The sequence below is a fragment of the Melozone crissalis genome, unplaced genomic scaffold (assembly GCF_028551555.1).
Source record: "Melozone crissalis strain CALT ecotype California unplaced genomic scaffold, PUWL_Pcris_2 ptg000004l_1, whole genome shotgun sequence".
Classification (NCBI taxonomy): Eukaryota; Metazoa; Chordata; class Aves; order Passeriformes; family Passerellidae; genus Melozone; species Melozone crissalis.
The window spans coordinates 30,170,931-30,191,881 of NW_026535782.1; the positions used below are offsets into that span (position 1 = coordinate 30,170,931).

Genomic DNA, 20,951 nt, shown 5'->3' on the forward strand with positions numbered 1-20,951 from the left:
GGTGGAATCACTGATCCTGATGGGCCCCTTCCTACGCAAGATGTTCTATGATTCTAAGTTCAGCCACATGTGCAGTTTCTTCTCAATACTGCAGTAAACTCCCAAAGGGAAGAAGGACCCTATGTTCAGGCACATTCTTTTAATGGAACAGGCATTGCCACATTCTGGATGGAGAATTGAAGAGCTCTTTATAAATTATAGAGTTAGATTTACTTTCCCATTGTTGGCAGCTCCAGCTACAAACACTTCATTATCTTAGCAGCTTCGTTCCATTTTTTGACAAGCATTGGCAAGGCTAAATTTCAATTGTAAATGCTCTATTGTAACATTTCTGGAAGTATAAATCTGGATGAATGCTCCATGAATTGGGATGGAGCACTTTCACTGCTGGAGAAGAAGCCAATAGTGCCCTCTTGTGCCTATTTACCAAAACATCATCTCCAGACAGCTGGGAAGCTGCAGCTTAGTTTTGTGGGCTTGGTAGAATGTAAAACGGGTTCTTATCTTGCTAGACATGCTTACTTTACATCATGATAACTTTTGCATTTTTTTACCATTAATTTAGAAGCTGTACGTTAACTTCAGGTTAAAATATTTCCAGAAATACATTAAAACATTGCATGACCTTTTAATTCAAATTTTAGAGGACTTGAAATCTATTTTTTCATCATCACTATAGAATTTTCATATCTAGAATTGCTGGAAGATATTATGTGACATACAGTTTTATCATTACTGCCCTTGGAGACAAACTGAGCCCATTTAGCCATGGTGCAGTTTATTCTGAGTGGTTACTACGTGACTGATGACTGCATGACCATCTGTGCAAAAAAAACAATAAGAGGGGAATTTTGCACAAATACTTAGATGTTTATTAAACTATGAAGGATTTAGGATTTTGCAAGTGTTTGTTGCAATCATTTAAGCAGATTTGAGAGGTGAGGAGTTTAAAAGCTAATGACTTGGGAATGCTTAATTACTGAATTTGGGTGAAAGTGTAATCTGTTTATGAACTAGGAAGACAAAAATGTGATTATTTTTCCTCTCTCTGGGAGGGTCTGTGCAAAGAGCACATCTGAATAGGAGTGAGTAAGCGGTTACTAAAGAAACAAACCATGATTATTGTGATATGGTTAAGTGAATTTAAATTTGTGCTGTTATTGATCAACTAGGTAGGCGTGATTTTCGTAGCAGTAATTAAAAATGTGTCGTTTGGCTCTTAGGATGTTGCGCCATGAATGTTTAATGCGGCTATCAGTTTCTCTAAAGCTATTTGTTTTACATTTAGGTTGTTTGGTGCCAAGGCAAGTGGTAAAGCTGCCTCTGCACCCAGTACTGAAGGTGTGAAACCCACATCGGCAATGCCCAGCCCTAGTACCACATTGGCACGGCAAGGCAGCCTGGAATCGCCATCCTCGGGCACAGGCAGCATGGGCAGTGCAGGTGGGCAAAGTGGTAGCAGCAGCCCCCTCTTCAGTAAACCTTCGGACTTAAATGCAGATGTTGTAAGCTTAAGTCACTCCCTGGCTTCCAGTCCTGCCTCAGTGCACTCTTTCACATCAGGTGCTCTTGTGTGGGCTGCAAACCTCAGCAGCTCTTCAGCGGGCAGTAAGGACACACCAAGTTACCAGTCCATGACTAGCCTTCACACCAGTTCCGAGTCTATTGACCTCCCTCTTAGCCATCATGGCTCTCTCTCTGGACTGACAACAAGCACTCAGGAGGTTCAGAGCCTGCTCATGAGGACTGGAAGCGTCAGATCTACTCTTTCGGAAAGGTGAGCTTACCTATAGATATAGTGACCACAAAATAAGTGAGAGGCAAAAGGACAGGAGCCAAAAAAATAAACCCTCCACCTTTTTTCCTAAAGGGTCGCTGTTTAATTAACAGCTTTGTCCTTTATGTAATAAAAGGAAGGAAGAAAAGAGAGCTGAAAGGCGTTATAATGTGGAATCAACTGCCTTTTAAGGTTTTACAAGCACTTTTTCTACCTTGAGAATTTTTTTGGGTTCCCTTGTTCTGGAGACAGTGAGAGAAAAGGGGGAAAATTGTCTAACTAAAGGCAAGTGTAAACAGCCAAGAGGCACATACTGATTCCTGCAGCAGGATCCACCTGCTGTCCCAGCATTTGGCAGTTCCAAAGCAAGCAAACCTCCAACTGGGGGATCCCTGCTTTTCTCTTCCCATTAGCTGAAAGCACAGGCAGAGCTGGTGTGTCCTGGTCTTCAGCTGACCAGTATTGCCTTAAAATACTCAGTCTTGACAAGTTTCTTCTTACATGGTAATCATTACACAGATCCTTACTGAAGTGCAGCTTCACTGGCAGGGAGGCAGTTTACAAGATGAGATTCTTGTTATATGATCAGTCCTGGCAAGTGCCCAGAACAGACAGAGAAACGCAAGAAAATGTTTTTCTGTTTGCTCTATTAAAGAATTTTTTTATGTGCAGACATTTTACCATTTAAATTACATTATAAAAGGTGTGACCAGTCTGGCACAGTTGAACCAAGATTTTTTCTTTGATTTTTTCTTTTTTTTCCCCTTTTTTAATTTTTTTTTTCTTTTTGAAACACTTATCTGGCTTTGGAAGGAGAGAAAAAAAAATCTTTTCTAGGAACTAAGTAACTTCTGTTTCCCATGAAAATTTTCAGGATTTGACAGTGAAACTCTTATCTCACATGGGGACTGTAAAATCAATATTAAATATTTCATTAGCCTTTGATTCAAAAAATGAAATTTTACTGAATCAGTCAAAAATATTTTAAACTTAATTAGTTTTTTAACATCCCACACATTTAAGGAGAAAAGACCTTTAACATACAACGTAGAGTTTTTTTGCCTTTTATTATATAAACTCAGAGATTGTTCAGTACCCATCCTTTGCATAGAAGGAATCCACTTTCAGTAAGCCAGCATTTTAAAAAACCTCATAATCAAAACCTTGAGAAATCTAGATGGAAACTTTTCATAGATTTCATTTTCTTATGTTGCATTCATAAGTATTACTATATCAGCTAAAAGTCGCACCTCTTACTAATATGCAAATTATATTATAATTATATACTATATAGTATTTTAATACTTATAAAGCATATATATGTATCAATATAATGTACACTAACAATATATAGAATTGTTAACAATATAGTAGTTATAAATACACTGATACACGAGCAATTTGTAGTTTGCACTTTGCCTTTAATTTTTAAATAGGTATTTAAATTTGTGTACTATGAACTGAATGTGACAATATTTCTTCAAAGGTCAGTTATTAATACTAAGCTTACAAAATCCTTCACTGCCACATATATGATGAGGTCACTAGAATGATGTGGACCAGTATGAATTCATGCCAAAAATTATATTGATACACACAATCGTAAAAATCACATTTCAAAAATTAATGGCTTGGCAGAAGCTTCTGAGCAACCTCCACTGCTAATACTTTATGTATTTGTTCAGTGACTTAATTTCAGTGGTTCCAAATACTTTGCTGTTGGCAATATTTTTAAGCTTCAGATTAGTCCATATGGGGATATTATGATTGAGTCCAGTGAGAGCCATTGTTCATGTTGATCTGGCCTCAAAACAAATATATGTACCTAGAGTAAATGGTGTCATTTCTTGAATTATAGCCCCAACAGGGTTTTTGAAGTTCAATTTTTCTAAAAGGTCTGATAAAAGTGCTGATTTTCTAAACTCTTTTATACATGAAAACTTACTTGTAGCAAAGTATTTTTTCACAACAAAAGCATTGATTTGCAACATTGGAGACAGATATGCTTGGCAGCACATGATGTCCTTTTTTCTTTGTAATGTCATATTTGAAATGCCTTTCATTATACTAATTATAGAATGGCGTAGCATAAAAAATTATCTGCAAGGAGGTTTTTTCTTTTTCTTCAGTCACCCTAGAGCTTGCAAAAGGCTGAATCAGCAGTCCTTACAATCAGATGTACTAACATAATGTAGGGACAAAATCAGAAAGCCCAAAGTGCACCATGAGGTACAAATAGCAAGCAACATAAAGTCTGTGCAGAGAAAATGCAGGAAAATACTGAAAGAGAGGAGAGAGCTAATGATAGATGATATAAAAAATTCAAATTTATTTCATTGAAGCATTAGCTGTAATTTGGTGGATAAGTATCAGTAATGGAAAGCATACTAAGAGGAAATGAAAAGGTTGAAGTTATCTTCGGTTTACTGGTCCTGATGAACTTTTCATTTCCCTGCTTCAGGCAGAGCCTGAAACCCTGAAGTCATTAGAATTGGAGAAAAGTTTTCAAAGGCTCTCTGCTGAGGAAAGAGTGAGGAGGAGAGCAGGGATGGAGAGCAAGGGCATTATGGGAAGGCCAGTTTGCCTGGAAAAATACAGAAGACATTAAACAAAATAGGTTAAGTAACAAATAACATGAGATTAGTCATTAACAGCCTTTTAAATAATAAAGGCTAATTTAATTCATTTGCAGGAAAGTATGCTCTCTGAATGGCAGAAAAATAGTAAATGCAATAAAAATCCTGAATTTACTAAAGCTTTAAGTGCTATTCCTAATAACACTCTCATAAGCAAATGGGGGGAAAAGTGCTAGTTGGTAAAGAGTTACTGAAGGTGAGTGACCAAAGGCTGATTAGTCTGAAAGGATATACAGGGCAGGATATATTTGCATATGTACAAAATGGAAAATAGTGAGGCTATCTTGCAGTACCTGTGTACAGAGTTGTAGCGCCGTGCTGGGACAGAGCATTTTGAAAATGAAAATGTTGTATATAAGTTTTAGAAAGTAGATATCCCATTATACTTGATACTTTGGGACACCAAGTTTTAGGAAGGAACAGCTGGAAGGAACACAGAAAATGAGAACAAAATCTCAGAGTACATCTGCATTTTCTTTGAAAGAAAATAGCCGTTGGCTGCCTCCAAAAAAAGAGTCACCTTTCATGGAGACAGCAAATCTGCAAGGTCTCTGCTATTTTTACCCCCCTGTCCCTACAGGGATGCTCAGACTTTGCCCACAGTTTTCAGGCTGCCCACTGAGTGATGGTACGGCATCAACGCAGAGCTCCCTGACAGCTCCTGGAGTGCAGTGTCAGAGCTCACTCTAGCCAAATTCTGTGGCATTCAATGAGATTCTGTTGCATTGCAGCAACCAGAAAATAGACTCCGTAAAAGCAAGCAAAATATTTTTTTTTCAGAAGGAAATTATTTTGCACCTCTCTTAGGCCTTTTGATGGTTTTGCACTAGCAGTATACAGAAAAGTCTAATTCTACTGTTGTAGCAGTGTAGCTCCCTATATGGGAGGACACTTGTACCTTACAGCAATTCAGAGGGATTAAAATGATCATGCAGGTACTTATACTCTAAAATAAAACCATCTTCTGGGGTTAATTGAAAACATTACTGCTTTAGTTGTAAAATTTTCCAAGTGGGCACATCACCAGTAGTTCTTTCAAACCCTTAATTGCTGTTGAGCATTGCCAATTTGTAACTTTCTTATGCTTAATCTGAAGGACACAGCAAGGAAGGCATAAAAATGCAGCAATATAGAAATAAACAGTGGTCTGATCAGCAGTAATAGCTGCATTTTAAGATTAGCAGAGTGGAAGTGGTTTTTACTTACATGACTGGCTTTCTCTAGTTTGCTTTAAAAGAATGTGTAGTTTTGAGTGCTAGGAAAGTGCATTGAAATCCATTTAAGCCCTTCAAAACTTTCAATTATTTGAAATTATCATAATTTATAGTTTTGGTTGTAAGGTGTGAAGCAGTGCGTCACGTATCAGATTTTCTTATATGCCTAGACTTTGTAGAAACTAATTTGTAAGACCCATATCAGCTTGGCCCAGCCTGTCATGGAGCTCCCTATCTGTTTCTTAGCTTGCAATAATTTGTTTTATTCCTTAGCTCTATATAGCTCTGAAAGAGTTATATGTAGCTCAGGGATATACTATTATGGCCCTTTCCCAAGATAACCTCATCACCAAGGGCAGGTAGGAAAATGGTGAATGTAAGGCTTCCTGTAATTTCCCTCATAAAAGTTATAGTCAGTTTCAGCAGTGTAAAATAAACAAAAGAGAATGAGATGCAGTGGGCTTGATAACTTCAGCCTATGTCTTCATCTTTTTGCAAGATTGCTTTTTCCACTTTACCTAGCAAAGGAAAATATCAGGAATATTTTTATATTCTCATCCTCACTTTATATTGCTCTTTGTCCATGTATGCATTGCTTCTTTCAGGAAAGGAATGTCTTTATTATCATTATCAACTCCAGAGATGTGAGGTACATTAAGTTCTATTTACCAAAAGTCCAGTTTCTGTGGAAGCAATGAACCCAGGTTTTGGTGGATGAATGATTTCAGATATTAAAAAGATAAGGGCAGTTATTGGTCTGAAGTAATAGTTACATGAAACTTTGCTTAATGGTTTCATATAATTATCTAAAATCTAGGAGCATCTTTGTAAGCATTATTATTTTAAAAACACACAATGAGCTTTTGCTACACTTACTTTAATGCAGTTGCAATAATTCCATGTTTATGTTGAGGAATATTCATCTCTATTTCATTTGATCATCTGAATTCAAAAGATTTTTGGAAAATCTTATGGTCACTCTTAACCTACTTATATGACTGGCATACCTTTTGGCTTACGGGTTGGTTTAAAGGAGAACTGACTCCCTTATTTTTAGATAATGTGCTATAGATTACTTTTAAATAAATATATCTCCAAGTCAAAGTAATATTGGAAAATACATTGTTCATTTGCACTTTTAAGTGTTTGCATAAGAAACTGGTGTTTTGATTATGTTTATTCATCTTGAAATTTAGAGGTACATAAAGGTAAATGAAGGAACATCAAGGCTGCATTTTTCTCTGTGAAGAAAAAAAAAAGTAAATCATTCATTCAAATTTATGTTTTCTTTTTGCCAGCCATTCTAGGTCCTGTTAGTTATGTTGGGAGCAAAATGCTGAAAATACAGTCCTCTGTCTGACATGGGCCATGGGATTACTCCACATGGATCATGATAACTGGGCCTGTGCTGAAATACTGATGATTTTCTCTTTCCATTTGCTTTCTCCAAATGCAGAACCAGGCCCTTTATTTAACTAGTAAAATTGTCTCTAAAATTTACTGGTGGTAAAAGTAGTTTGCTTCCATTTACCCAACCCCTGATAGTAATGCATTGTCCATGCCAGCAGTGTTTTCACAGCCTTTATCTGCTAGGATCAAGGATACATGACAGTAGGACTCCCATCACCCACAGCTCAACAGGAAACACCTTTAATAAGGGTGTTTCTTGGGTAGCAAGGGTCCTAAGTTACTGCTGCTCTCAGAGGTGTGATTATGATATGTAATACAGAAGCTTTCAGAAGCCATTTTGCTATTTGACCCATGTGATGACACTAAGCTATGTTCTAAAGGGAGAGAACTTGGCAATATTTACTTGATGATAACTAGTTCAAACCACACCGACCAGAGACCAAGACTTTATGATGAAATGCTGAAATGGCACTTGGAAGGAGGGCTAGTGGGTGCTCTTCCAGTGATGGGGTTTAAATGAGGAAAACTCCATCCATGTGTTTTGGGTATTCAGCCGCTTTGACACTTTGTGTGCAGGAAAATAGAACATCGCTCTGGTGCCACTTTTCATTGTCCCCACCATCACCTTACTGTGTGAGCCCCTCAACAACAGAGCGCCAAGTTTCTGAATCTTTAGGACATATTTCTACATGCAGAGCTGTTATTTGGCTTCTGGCAAGGCCATGCTGCCTCTTAGCAGGTGCCACAGCCTTCATTTCTTTTGGAAATATATTGCCTTATCATAAGCAACTGTGAAAAAAAAAAGATTCACACTGTGACCATATGATTCTCACACAGATTGCAGAGCAAAGCTGTAGAAAGGTTAGAAATAGTAAAGAAGCACTTCTTTCTGACTTGGACAGTCTCCAAATTACTATTGACCCAGCCCAGAGCATGTCTAGATGAAAAATGAATGTGCAGCAGTCCATGTCCTATTGTTCCTTCCAACGAGTAAAGGATTTATCATGAAAGTTATATGAAAAGGCGTTAAATGACCTTCTGTTATTCATACAAACCTACAGCTTTAAAATTTGTGATTCTGAACAGTCCTGTTTGCTGTATGTCCTTAGGGATTTTTTGTTTTTGTTTTAACAGCATGCAGCTTGACAGAAATACACTACCCAAAAAGGGATTAAGGTATATATATTTTTGAGCATGACTGCTGCTTCTCTTTTTTCCTGTAACCTTTTCTATGCTGCCTTTATTTTTCTTTCTCCTTCTGTTGATCCTGTTTACAACAGAGTTCTTGGAATTTCAATTCAAACCATAAAATGTAAATTTTAACAATGGACTTTTTCTTTCCATGTCTGCCTAAGGAATAAATCTTCTTTCAAGATATACCATGGAAAGTAAATACTATTAGGGATCATTTCCTTATGGAATGAATCTTTAAAAGGCATTGAATCCTGGAGAGCTAAAAGAGACAGAACAATATATTTATGCAATTCAATAGGTCTAATTATTGAAAACATTATGGAGAAAAACAAGGTTTTAGAGGTGGATCTTACTTTGGACTCATTCAAACATTCATGCAGTTTGAACTGGAGAGCTACTGAAGGGTAGGGCTAGAAAATACTAATTTTACTATCCAAGGTTTGTAAGTATAAAATGTTTTCTGCTCCATGCAGTTTTCTTGGTCCTTATCCAGCAATACAGAATCCAGCTTTGCTACTAACACTTCACTAAATTCTATCTTCATCACAGAAAACAGCATTTATCTACCCTCTTCTCTCCTCCACAGTGAAAAGAGAAGATTATTAGGTAACTTGGTTAGTCTCATGAGACATGGAAGCCCATCTCCCCAATCCAGGAAGATTTGGCAAGCAAGGATATATGTGCATGCACACAGACACTACATCTTTCCAATAACTGAGATTGCACCATTAAATCTCCTGAGTTATGAAGAAATATTTGTGAAATTTTAAGATAGTGCTAAACTATTGTCACTATATTGCACCTTCTGACGTTCTGCACTAGCTGTTCCTTAATAAGAATTTAGTCAATTTTTTTATTATTTGGAGAGAATGGAAAAGGTGGAAGACATTAAAGGCATAATGAGGACCCTGTGAGGATACTATGGGATGATCAAAGTTTGTGGTTGTACAGCTGTAATGGTGGCTGAAAGCTGAAAGTGAATTGGAGTGGGAATAGTGCTTACAGGCATATAAAAAAGATCACTTAGCCCAGGGAAAAAAATCCGTTTGATTTAATGTACAGAGAAGCCAGTCCAAAACTCACATCCTGATTTCTTGTTTTGCCGTCTTTCCAATCTGATAACTACTCAGTAACTTTGTGCTCTACCACAATTATAGGCAAAGATCATAGCTGTATTTTTGAAAGGAAAAAGGAAGTAAATATTTAATAAGATCAATATGGTTTACTGCTGTAAAAAACTGTAGAAAACCCCAAGCACAACACAAGAACTTACATGTTCATTTAATTTTCTCTCTAAGCAGAAACACTTGTGCCTCACAAGCCTGAAGCCAGAATATCAAAAGCCCTTTCTGCTCTGCTGTTTTGGGGAACACTGATAGCTCATGACAGTAGCAAAGGAGGTGTTCATTTCTCAGCAGTATTTTGTCTGAATAAAGTATTTCATTCTGATTTTCAGACATTGCTGAAAACAAATCTCTTGATTAAGACCCACAGTGTCTGCACATTTTAATGTTTAATCACTGCCAGAATTGCCCTTCTTCCAGCTCAGCCAAGGCTGGACCAGTGAGTTACCAGTTCTCCCTCTTGGCCCACATGTCGCATTGCAGTTGTTTTATTGGTTTACCATAGGAAGCAGTTGATTAATTATTTGATTGCCAAACTTCTTCCTTCCAGAGAACTTCTTTCTGCTAATTTTTTATTTTTCCTGTCCCTTTCCCTCCCCTCAGTTTGGGGCAGGACACAATGTCAGGTAGCATTCAGAGCGGCACATCTAGTGCATAAGATCATGAGTATCTGTCGTTACCAATGCAAACTCCTCTTTCAGAGTTGTTGATCTGTTTCACTCCTGTTGTCTAATCAATTGCCCACATGATGTGTGACAGATGTCATTTTGTAAGTGGCTACTAACGTTCCTTGGCTTCTATTCTGCCTATCCCCATCCTAACCATACGGATTCCAAGCTTTTGCATCAACCTGTACACTTCCTATAGCTTTGAAGTCTTTTTCTGTCAGCTCAGTTGTCTGTCTGTTATAGTTTATCATCCTGTCTCTTCAAAAGAAGGGAATGCTGTTTTGGGGAGGGGGATGAAGAGTAGGGGGGTTCAAGTCCTATATGTTTTCAGTGTAACCCAATGGTAAACTGTACCTAGTTAAAATCTCTGGTGATAATCACTTGACTGGACTTGATGTTTTCCTAGGGATTTATTCTGTCTAACTGGTGAAGGGTATTTATGTGACAGCTGTTTCTTTCTAAGGCATCACCTTGTCATTGTCTTGAGCATGCCAGCTGTGGTTTTTCAGATATGCACCATCATCCCGGCAGACAAGTCAGGAGGAAGGCAAGGAATGGCTGCGCTCCCATTCAACCGGAGGCCTGCAGGACACTGGCAGTCAGTCCCCGCTTGTTTCTCCTTCAGCTATGTCTTCATCTGCAACTGGAAAATATCACTTCTCCAACCTGGGTAAATGCGGTTTCCCTTCACTGTTTCTCCCTCTTGTCAATGGAAGCATAAAATTCAACTGTACATATTTCTTAGTCTGCCAGACTAGGTAGTTTATTTTTAACATTGTCATCACCATATTGTTGTACCTCACTAATGAGGGGAAACTCACAGTGTGGTTAATGAAGTGGGTCGAGGTATCACCTATTTTGCATAGAGGAAAAAAAGAAGCAGAGATTCTTTATGACTTGACCGAGGACATAAATTTTGAGGGAGAGCTGGAAATTAGCTTCTAGTTCAAAGCTATTCATCTTTTAGGCTTCACAATCAGTAGGATTTGTTCCAGTGATTTTAGTGAATGTAAGAAACTAAACATTGAATTTTTCCTACATAGAGGTTTGCTTTGAGATAGACCTTTTCAATGTGTTTCAGTAGCTGGACCTGGCTATAACTGCACTGGGCCCAATCCAAACCTAACCTTGAATGCAATATAGTATTTTAGGGATGTGAGTGACATTGCAGTTTTATTTGATTACAAACCAAGTTTTAGATTTGGTTCTTCTGAATATTGTTTCAAATTAATTCAACACAAGTTTTGGGTTTTTTTTATAGTATTATTTCTTTCTTTAATTCTGAGTAAAACCCACTTCTCTCCACAGAACTTGTCACATGCTTAGGTTCACAATGAGGTTTTTATGATTTAGGCCCCTAGTAAGGAATTACTAACATCCTTTGAAGAATTAAGACTTCTATCTCTCTGTCACAGCTTATGGCATCTGTAGGTTACAATCACTCAAAAGAATTTGATCAGACATGCACATGTTAGTCTTTACTACATACGGAAAAAGAAGTAAACTACTTTTAAAAATGAAATTGGATCCTCGCTAAACAAGCCACTGCTTTGAATTTTTCTCCTGTAGTTTTAGACAGTTTTTTTTGTGTCACAGTTCTAGGCAGTGTTTTTTCACTATATTATTTTCTGTTTACAATCATCTCATTTTCTTTTTGTTCGTAGTTCTTGTGTACTCACAATATAGAGAAATAAGATCATGGGGTTTAAAATTTATTTTTTCATTGTCCTTTGCTTTATTTCAGTTTTCATATCCATGTAGAATAATTTGCTCTCACAGCACAGCTGTTCTGGTAGTTTTAGGACAAACCTTGGATGATCTAAACTAGAAGTCCAAATACTGAGGCTGAATTTGGCTACACAGTTAGGTTTTTCTTCTAGGCATTGAGGTGTGGTCTGGGGTAACCATAGCTAGGCTTTCCTTCCTCCTGGTAAAAGAGCTTTGTGAAAGCTTAAAGTAGGTTCATCAATGCTGTTCTTGATTTCAACTATGTCTGACTACACCTCTTTATTAGGATGAAATTCAGCTGAGGCCTTTGCACAAATATTCAACCTAGTATAGTGGTAGGTGTGCTCCTGTAAATCAAAGGATAAATATTTTATATATGCAAATAAACTTTGGCCTTAACAGCCAGTATATGCAGTCAGTAATAAAGGTATATAACTATGAAATACAGATACTGATTAATTAGAAGAGCTGCTTATAAAAGTACTTATGACCTCTTCTTCCTTTTTAACTTTTGAATCTCCTCCATTGATTTTCTATGGGCTGCCAAAGGGTGTTTAGACGCCAGTGTTAGCGTTACCATGTGCTTTACAGGATTATTGTCATCCAGCTCCTTTGAGGCCATCTGCTCCACCTTTTTGTTGAAGCTTTAAGTGTAGGAATAAAAGCTTTCCATTGTCTCAAGAGCATGAAGTCCACCTAACCGTGCTAGTCCTACATTAAAATATTGTGCAGAAGCAAAATTCACTTAATGGAAATGTGCTTCAATAATAAAGCTTTTTATTCCAGTGAGTCCAACCAACCTATCACAGTTTAACCTTCCTGGACCCAGCATGATGCGTTCAAACAGCATCCCTGCACAAGACACTTCTTTTGATCTCTACGATGACTCCCAGCTGTGTGGCAGTGCCACATCCTTGGAAGAGAGACCACGAGCAATCAGTCATTCTGGTTCATTCAGGGACAGCATGGAAGAAGGTAAGACTGAGTAACTACTTAAATTGATAAACACATCCCAAAATAGATGTCCAAAGCATAGTAAAATTTTAAAATATTTCTTCTGCACCCTGCACCACAGAAACTTAAATGATTTTGTGAAGCTTATATTAATCGTGTTGAGTTGGACTCACAAGCCTTTCTTATCCTGAAACATGGAAGGTATTATTTTCACCCAGTAAAAAGCAATGCTGTATGTATCTCATACGTGTACAAATCCCCTGTCGGAAATTTTGGAGGAAAGGAAGCCATTCTTGGAAAATTATTCTTTTTTCCTCTAAATCTGAAATGTCTGAACATACCCGACTACAGTATTCTCTGCTTTCTTAGTCCTACTTCTGTGCTTCCTTTTTTTTTTCCCCCAAACACCAATGCTACTTAACATCTCCTTTGTTTTGTAGTCATTTAAATTCCCCACTTTCCTACAGCCTCCTTCAGCAAACACCATGTGAATTTCTTTATTGAAATTCTGCAATTTGAACTGACCTCGCTACTTTATGCAGATTATTACTGTTTGCTTTCTTTAATGCTATCTGCAACATCTGGAACTTGGTGAATTTTTTTTTTTTTTTTTGGGTTTTGGTCTTTTTTAATCCACAGAGAACCTGACAACTCCTAATTAAATGCACTGTAACGTTTTCTTCTAACTAACATTTCTGGTAAATCTGATTATTTGCAGAATTCCCATGAGTGCAAAGTCCTCTAAATGCTTTAATTAAACAAAAAAGACAACTAAAACCCTGTGCAATTCATTCTATAACAATCATCTTGTTTACTGCTAAGTGATGACAATGTAAATTATCTTTGTAATAGGCAAATTAAAAAAGTCTTGCCTTAGCCCCAGAGGTCACAAGATAAAAGGAATTTAAAAAGTCCTAGATAAAACAACAGACAAATAATGCTTCTACCTTTTTGATTCATTTTACTGTATTTTAGATGATATATCAGGCAGACATCTGGATCTGTAATACTAGCAGCAGGGTGCAGGACAACTCAAGCTGTGAGTTGTCAGCACAGAGAGGATGGCTGACTGCACAGAAGAATATCACATAATTCAAGGACAGACCCTTTGCTGAGGAACAGAATTATCAAAGGAAACACTGGAAGAATAGTAGAGAAAACAAAGCAATTAATGCATAAAAAAAAAAATGTGTTAAATGTAGAATTTCAGTAATGGGCCACCAGTGGTTTTGATAAAAGCTTTTTCATTAGTTCTCTTTCATGTCCAGCTGGAGTGGATAACTGTGATCAACCTGAGTAAATGAAAGTCAATGCAGCAGCAATAAACAGTTTTCAGCAGTTTATGATCATTAGAGATTAACATGAAATGATGCTCTTAGAAGGTCAGATGTATTTTAAGATAGGAGCTCTGAGGAAGGTTAAAGTGAAACAAGTGAGGTAATGCATAGAGCCACGGTGCAGAATGGCAGTTTAGCTCAGATATTTAAACCAGAGACTGAAAATCAACATACTTTGGAAGCCACTCCATTTCAGTGGTCAGTGTTCCACATTTCTGTAAGTAAAAAACTAGGTTTAAAGTCCATTTGGCTAATCCAAGTATTCTTGTGTCTGTTTGTTGCAGACAGTTAGCTATTAAAGCAAAATAATTCTTTTATCAAACTGTGGCAAAAGATAAATATTTTTTTAAAAACCCATCTTGTAAAACAAAAATAAAAAAGGTAATGAAATAAATTATCTTCTTTGAAGTTATATGTGCATATAGCCTTCCTCAGGAGAGTCAGCAGAAGGGGCAAGTTTTTTTACAGTTTTAGTCTTCATTTGCCATCTCCAGGTAGGCCAGGAACCCCATTTCTTAAAGTGCAGCCCTGCAACATTCACTTAATGCTCTTGAGGCAGACTCCACTGAGGATTAAGGGAAATATGTCACTACCCCTCACAGTTACTCCTTCCCATGGACTACAACTACACAGGTCAGCCTTTCTGAGGAAAGCTTGGGAGCTCACCCCACAGAAATGTGATATGTTTTCCAAAGCATAGTATCTTACTAAACTCATTTAGGACAGGTGTATAAACAGCTCGATTTCTGGTTTCTCTGAAGAGTGTATTTATCAAGTGATTTCTTGTCAAAGCAACAAAAGAGATGCTTGGTTTGCTGATAATAACACAAAATGTCATTGTCTCACTTACCTGCCCCATACCCAGGAAAATGGTTTTTCTGTATAGGACAATCTAATTGCAGGGAAATCTATCAATAGTTATTCTATACTGATGGCTCATAATTGTTCTTTGTGGAAAATTGGTTCTCATTATAAAAATTTGTTTACTTATTGAGCTACATGTGGGAAGTTTTATGCTTTCAGCAATATTTCATGTTATTTTCCTTTTCTTAAAGTGCATGGGTCCTCATTATCACTTGTCTCCAGCACATCCTCTCTCTACTCTACGGTGAGTATTGATATTTTAGAAAAAAATTTTGCCTGCCTCTGTTCTTGTTCATTGTTTGTGAAAATTTCAATACTTTGAGATCCAGGAGAAGTACAATTTTGCTGCAATAAAGTAGGAATGTTTGTTTTCAGCTTTGTACTACTGCATACTATTTTAGAAAACATTATTTTCACCTTTTTACGTGATTTGTTTACTAATGTTTAAAATCACTTAGTATACATTTTGAAAGCTAAAAACAACGTGAAAGTCTAAGAGTGTCTCTCTTATGGGGGTCCTTATGCTTTTGTAGTTGACCATTTTGAGTCATTTTGCTTACCGTCAGCTAGTGCATAATTTAGAAAATTACTTCTCTCCTGGTCTTGTTTGAGGTAAACTTCTTGAAAGCCACAAGATTGCATTAGAGTAAGGGAGATGTAATTTGGAGTTCAAGTGTCTACTGATTTTACTTGCAAGTAGCAGCATGTAATTGTTATTTTAAAAGAGAAGAGAGTAACTTTCTAAAACTTTAATCTTCATGAGTTAAATTAATTAGGTTGAGTAATATCTGTTTCTATCTCCAGAAGTTGTTCTGTAATTGATTTTTTCCCTCTATTATATTTTTTTGTTTGGTTGGTTCTTTTTTTTAATCTTATGGGGGATTTTTTTTAATACATTCTGCATCATTTATTGCTTTGGTTGTTCTACTAACAAGAAATCAGCCATAGGGATGTTTGGACATTCTCTTGCTGATACACAGCAGTTGCTTTGCAACCTCGTCACTAACACAACTAGATGCTGCAGGAACCCCTTTTCACAGGAGAGCCGCCCACTTACCTGCTTTATCCCATGCATTCATCAATAGTGTGTGTCCTCTCCGTATGTCCAGCTGTTGAGTGGTGTCAGCTGACATTCCAGAGATGGCCTCCCCTACCCAGAGCCAGTTCTTGCCTAGGAATACCAAGCTCCTGCAGTTTGATGATTTGTAGCACGTGGTGGCTCTGTCTCAATGCTAAACTCACGTTAGCTTGGGAAGTGTATTGTATCCATGCACAATGGTGCCTCTTCTAGCTCTGTTTAACCATGAAAAGGTTCTTTCAAGGGCATGTCTAAAACATTGAGTACACATGCCTTAGGTTTTTACAGGCCTTAAACTGCAAGTTGCAAGTCATTCCAGTCCAGACCAGTCCTGAATTATGTGGAAGCAGGAGAGGGGAGGTGAAGGTGAGAGGTGTAGAATGTATATGCAGGCTGGCTACATGTGAGGCATGACTTACAGTCAGAGTTAAGCTTCTCACTGATGTTTTCATGGTTGAAAAAACCTTTTGAACTATTTCCTTGTCTATGAGACCCTACTATCAGTTTGCATGGGAAGGTGTGCCAAAAATTGTAATTCAAGCTTTCATGCCAAAGATTAGAATGTTATGAAACTGATAGATGAAAAAAAATCAAGCTGTAAAGTGACACAGGATGCTTTCAGCACCCAGTAAGTGAGTAACTCTGAAATATCTGTGTTCTGATGTTGTGTAATGTAGCAAGAATTTACTAAACTTACTATTTATATAACCTTTTATATTTCAACAAAATATCTTGGAAATATTAACTAAACCCCATGATATTAAAGAGTGGTATTTTCCTTGCAAAATAAACTTTAAACTATTTACCCAGGTTCATACTATAAATATCTTCTGACTGTGAATTCACATTGCAGCTGAGCCCCACTCCTTAAGTAATGGATTATATAGGCAAGATAATGGAAGCTGCAGAAAAATCTGAAAAGGACCAGAAATAAATTGGTGTAAATAATTACTAGGATTGACTTTTAGCAAAGATTTTTCATCTGAATTTCTTCTGCTTGAACCCTCTTTGAAAATAGTTTAAAATTTTCAGCAATTAATCAAAAGATGATGCATAAGTGGAGTAGGAGCCTGAAAAGTTTAACACTCAGTATCACATCAGCTGAGTGAAGAGTGCAGTGGGATAGCTTCACAGGGTTATCTAAATTAAATGTATTTCTTAGATTTATCAAGCATTGTCTTAAGCCTTAGTTCTAGTGTTTTCTGTGACCTAGTCACTTGAGAAATTCAATCAAAGTACTAAATGAAGATCAAGACCTTCATGTATAATTACCAGAGGATAGTTGAAAACAAGTTATTCTCTGAAGATTGTTTCTTTGGGAATTAGAATATGAGATTCAGAAGAGGCATTTCATTATTTTCTGCCATTGAATAAGTCCAATGCCACAGAAGTTCTGCATTCACTACTCTTTTTTGTATACATTGGCTTTCTTCTTGACTTGCATTTGGTTCTCAGGACTTAACTTGCATAGACTGGAAATCAAGCTTGTAGTGATATGCATGTACAGAGACCTCCATTTTGTTTCACAGAAAAATATACCATGTGAGCAGACATAGTAAACTGATTCAGTTTTGGCAGTGAATTCATTTAGCCCTGTGAGTAATTGAAAAAATTATGATAGGTTGTCTCCATTTTCAATCTCCTCCTGCTCAGTAGGTGAAACACTTAAATTTTCCCCTATTTAGTTAATTGCCAATTTCCCGCACCGGCTCTCAGCATTAGCTACACTCTGATTCCCTAGGCCTCATTGATTGTGCTAGGCCGTGCTCAGAAGAGTTCTATAAGGACATGTCATTTGTACCTTAATGTTCTAAGACTTCAAAGAAAGAAAAATAATCCTTGCAAGGATGGGATGCATGCATATAATGCAGAAGTAGAGTGAGAAAAAGATTTTTTTTTTTCTTTTAGAGCCTATTGGAACAGTGGCTGAGTTCTGGGTTACAATGGTGTGAGCATAAACTGAAGTAAAAACTACTGAGATGCGTTTGGTTGTCAGATTCTGTTTTTTTAAGCTGGTCCAAAATCCTGGTCATTCTCATTCATTTACTTCCTTCATTGCCCACAAAATCTGACTTATGAGAGCTGCCTCTCTGAACTTTGGGAGAAGCAACACTTCCTTGTGCATTGAGGAAGTTGTCTGGTAAGGAAATGTAGCAATGCCTTCATCAGCAGGTTTGGTGCTCCAAGGACAAGGACCATGTCCCCCCATGGCAGTTCTAGGAAAAAGTCACCAACCCTAATTTTTTGCTTTTGTTGTCATAGAAGAAATCATAAGAAGACATCATCACCTCAATGCCTTTGTGACCCTCCATGTACTGCATGTTTGATGTAACAATAATGGGAATAGAATATAATTTTTTTTCTGTAGGCAAATCTTCTTTTTGTAAATATTCATCAGAAGGTTAGTGTGTCACATCAGTGATGAGAAAAAAAAATCATTATACTAAATTAGCCTCACATAGTGATGTGTCAGGTATTGAAGTAGTTTCAGCCAAAAGCTGAAACTTTAAACTGATATTTACCCTAAGTCTTGCCAGGGTAAATATCATAGCATCACAGTCTGTTTAGTGACTGCTAACAGATAAGCATGTATGGAAAGAGGCATTTTCCAGAAGTTTTCTCCCCTTATGCAAGGTAAAGCAAAACAAGGATTTCTGTTACAAATCATTAAAATCCTGACAACAAAATTAATGCCTAATACAGGCTCAAATTCAACCATACTGATTTTCCTCACCAAGTATAAGACAGACAGTCCTATGCCAGAGAACTTTTGAAGTGCCCTTACCTTGGGTTTTCATAGGGTATCTAATGTTATTTAGAGATAATTGCTTACCTACATTTTCCTTCCACTGTTTACTGTTCTCTTCCAGATAACATAGACTGCTTCTCTGAACATAGGCCACTTCAGACCATGGGGTGGATTAATTTGATTCTTATTTTATGTTATGAAAGGGTTCCTTTCTTGTTGTATGCCATTCTTTTCCATTAGAATCCCACTGAAGCAAGACTTATCTGTCCACCAAATGTCTCCTGAATAGGACTGATCCAAAGCTTAGAAACTGAATGACTTTCAAAGGTTTGCCTTGCAGTGGTTTCGTTTCTTAGCTTGTTGAAAAAGGCTGCTGAATAAAAAGTTTCAATATGTGACACAATATATTACAATATGGAAAATACCTAAATTATTAAATATTAGCAAGTTTAATTGAAAACTTTAACATGCCTTGATAGCCTTTAATATTTTGGTCAGTACTCTGTATGGACAAAATTACATTAAGACGCAAGTTCCTCTCCCCTTTCCCAATGAGAAGTGCTGTCAACTTCTCTTATCAGAAATTACATAGTATCATATTAAGGACATGTCTTGGTATGCAGTAAAGCAAATTTAAATCCAGGAGCCCTAATAATCATTGCAGCATAAATGTTTTCTTTTGAATCAGACTAAGGCCCATGCAGTGAGAGCATAGTAAATTTTTGTTTGTATCTTAGAAATGTAGCTCCAGTTTCTGCAGTTCTGGTCCTCCTTCTTCACCATTTCGTTTTGTCTGTATGCTGGCAAGCTCTTTGGGGTTTCAGCTGGAACTTTGCCAAGCCAGTTGAAAATAGTTCCATTTATTGTTTTTACTGGATACCTTCCTTAAATGTAATGGATGCGTGCAGCTATTCATTTCACTTCAGTGTGGCTGGCTTTTATGTTCTATTACCAGAATTATGTTGCACACTGATTCTAAGCCATTTCTTCTTTGTTTTCTTCCAGGCAGAAGAAAAGGCACATTCAGAGGTAATAACTTTTCTTCCTTTTTTTACTTCTGTATTGCTTACATTATTTTTTAGTTTATTGTTTACCTGCGTTGGCTAAACTGTATAGTTGGTGGGGAAAATACACCCTGTGTCTTTGCATCGCCTTTTGAGAAGTATTGGTGGAAACCTGGTGCAGCTTTTAGTTAACTAGAAGGTGTTTTCTTAGCATTGTGCTGAAGAAAGTCTCCTGGCTGTCATTCTGAAAAGATGAAAAGAATCAGTAAGAACTGGGCGTTGAGTGGAGGAGTTAAGATAGGTCTGATTTCAGACTTAATTCTACTCTGTGCAGGATCTAAGGAATTGTGCTATTCAAGGTAAGGTGCTACCTTTCAGGAGGAAAAATACTTCAAATGATTGCTTTGAACTTCTCTCCCTCACATTTTGAATTATATTAAATTTCTGAAACTGACCACTTTGAGGGATTTCAGAGCAATGCAGATTGATTTCAGATATAAATCAAATTTGACATGGAAAATAGCTTCTTTCTCCTCACAACGTATAAGAATGGGTTATAAGCCTGGGTCAGCAGCTGGATACAATTACAGCCTTTCTCAAAATGAAGTCCTGATTGTATTAAAAGGGCACCAAAGAGTAACTGCAATAAAATACAGCACCAAGGGGTGCATTTCCACTTCACAGAGCTACATGCCTTCCAATTCCTGCATTTATGCAGCTCCTATTTTTACTATTCTAATCAAAGGAAAAGTCAAAAAAAAGATATTTTGAGGATGTTGAACAAATAAACATATCCTTCCCTCCTTGCTGCAGTATATTTCAATATAATTTTGTCTAAGCTCACATCTCTTTAAGTTAAAAAGAGATAAAGAGGCATGTTGTAGCTCAGTAGTGTAAATTCCAGTTCCTCATTTTATTGCCTTTTCTGTAGGTCTGAATATAGAAAATAAACATTTCTTTCCTTTATATTTCTACATGATGTTTTCTCAATATCTGGGTCTGCTTGAGATGCTCTTACAGGAGATGTTGGACAGCACTTCATGAGACCTACCTTTGTGATTTGCAAGAGCATGATGAAAGTGTAGTTTAAGCTGGAATGCCAAATAATTGCATTTAAAACCAAAAGAGAAAACTTGGAAAAATAAAAGGGTCAGTCCAGGATGGAGAACAGCTCAATAATCTGCCCCTTTTCAACTGAGCTAGTATAAATGACT

General features: G+C 37.1%; 1 protein-coding gene across 8 annotated transcripts in view; it reads left to right on the top strand.

The window, feature by feature from the left end:
* Positions 1 to 20,951, top strand: part of NAV3 (neuron navigator 3) — a 507,738-nt gene that overhangs the window by 448,536 nt on the left and 38,251 nt on the right. For all 8 annotated transcript variants that reach the window (XM_054271027.1, XM_054271063.1, XM_054271035.1 and 5 more), the window contains 5 exons: positions 1,289 to 1,777; positions 10,533 to 10,693; positions 12,538 to 12,726; positions 15,098 to 15,150; positions 19,739 to 19,762. In XM_054271027.1, coding sequence (XP_054127002.1) covers positions 1,289 to 1,777; positions 10,533 to 10,693; positions 12,538 to 12,726; positions 15,098 to 15,150; positions 19,739 to 19,762 — 916 coding nt within the window. The remainder of the gene's footprint in view (positions 1 to 1,288; positions 1,778 to 10,532; positions 10,694 to 12,537; positions 12,727 to 15,097; positions 15,151 to 19,738; positions 19,763 to 20,951) is intronic.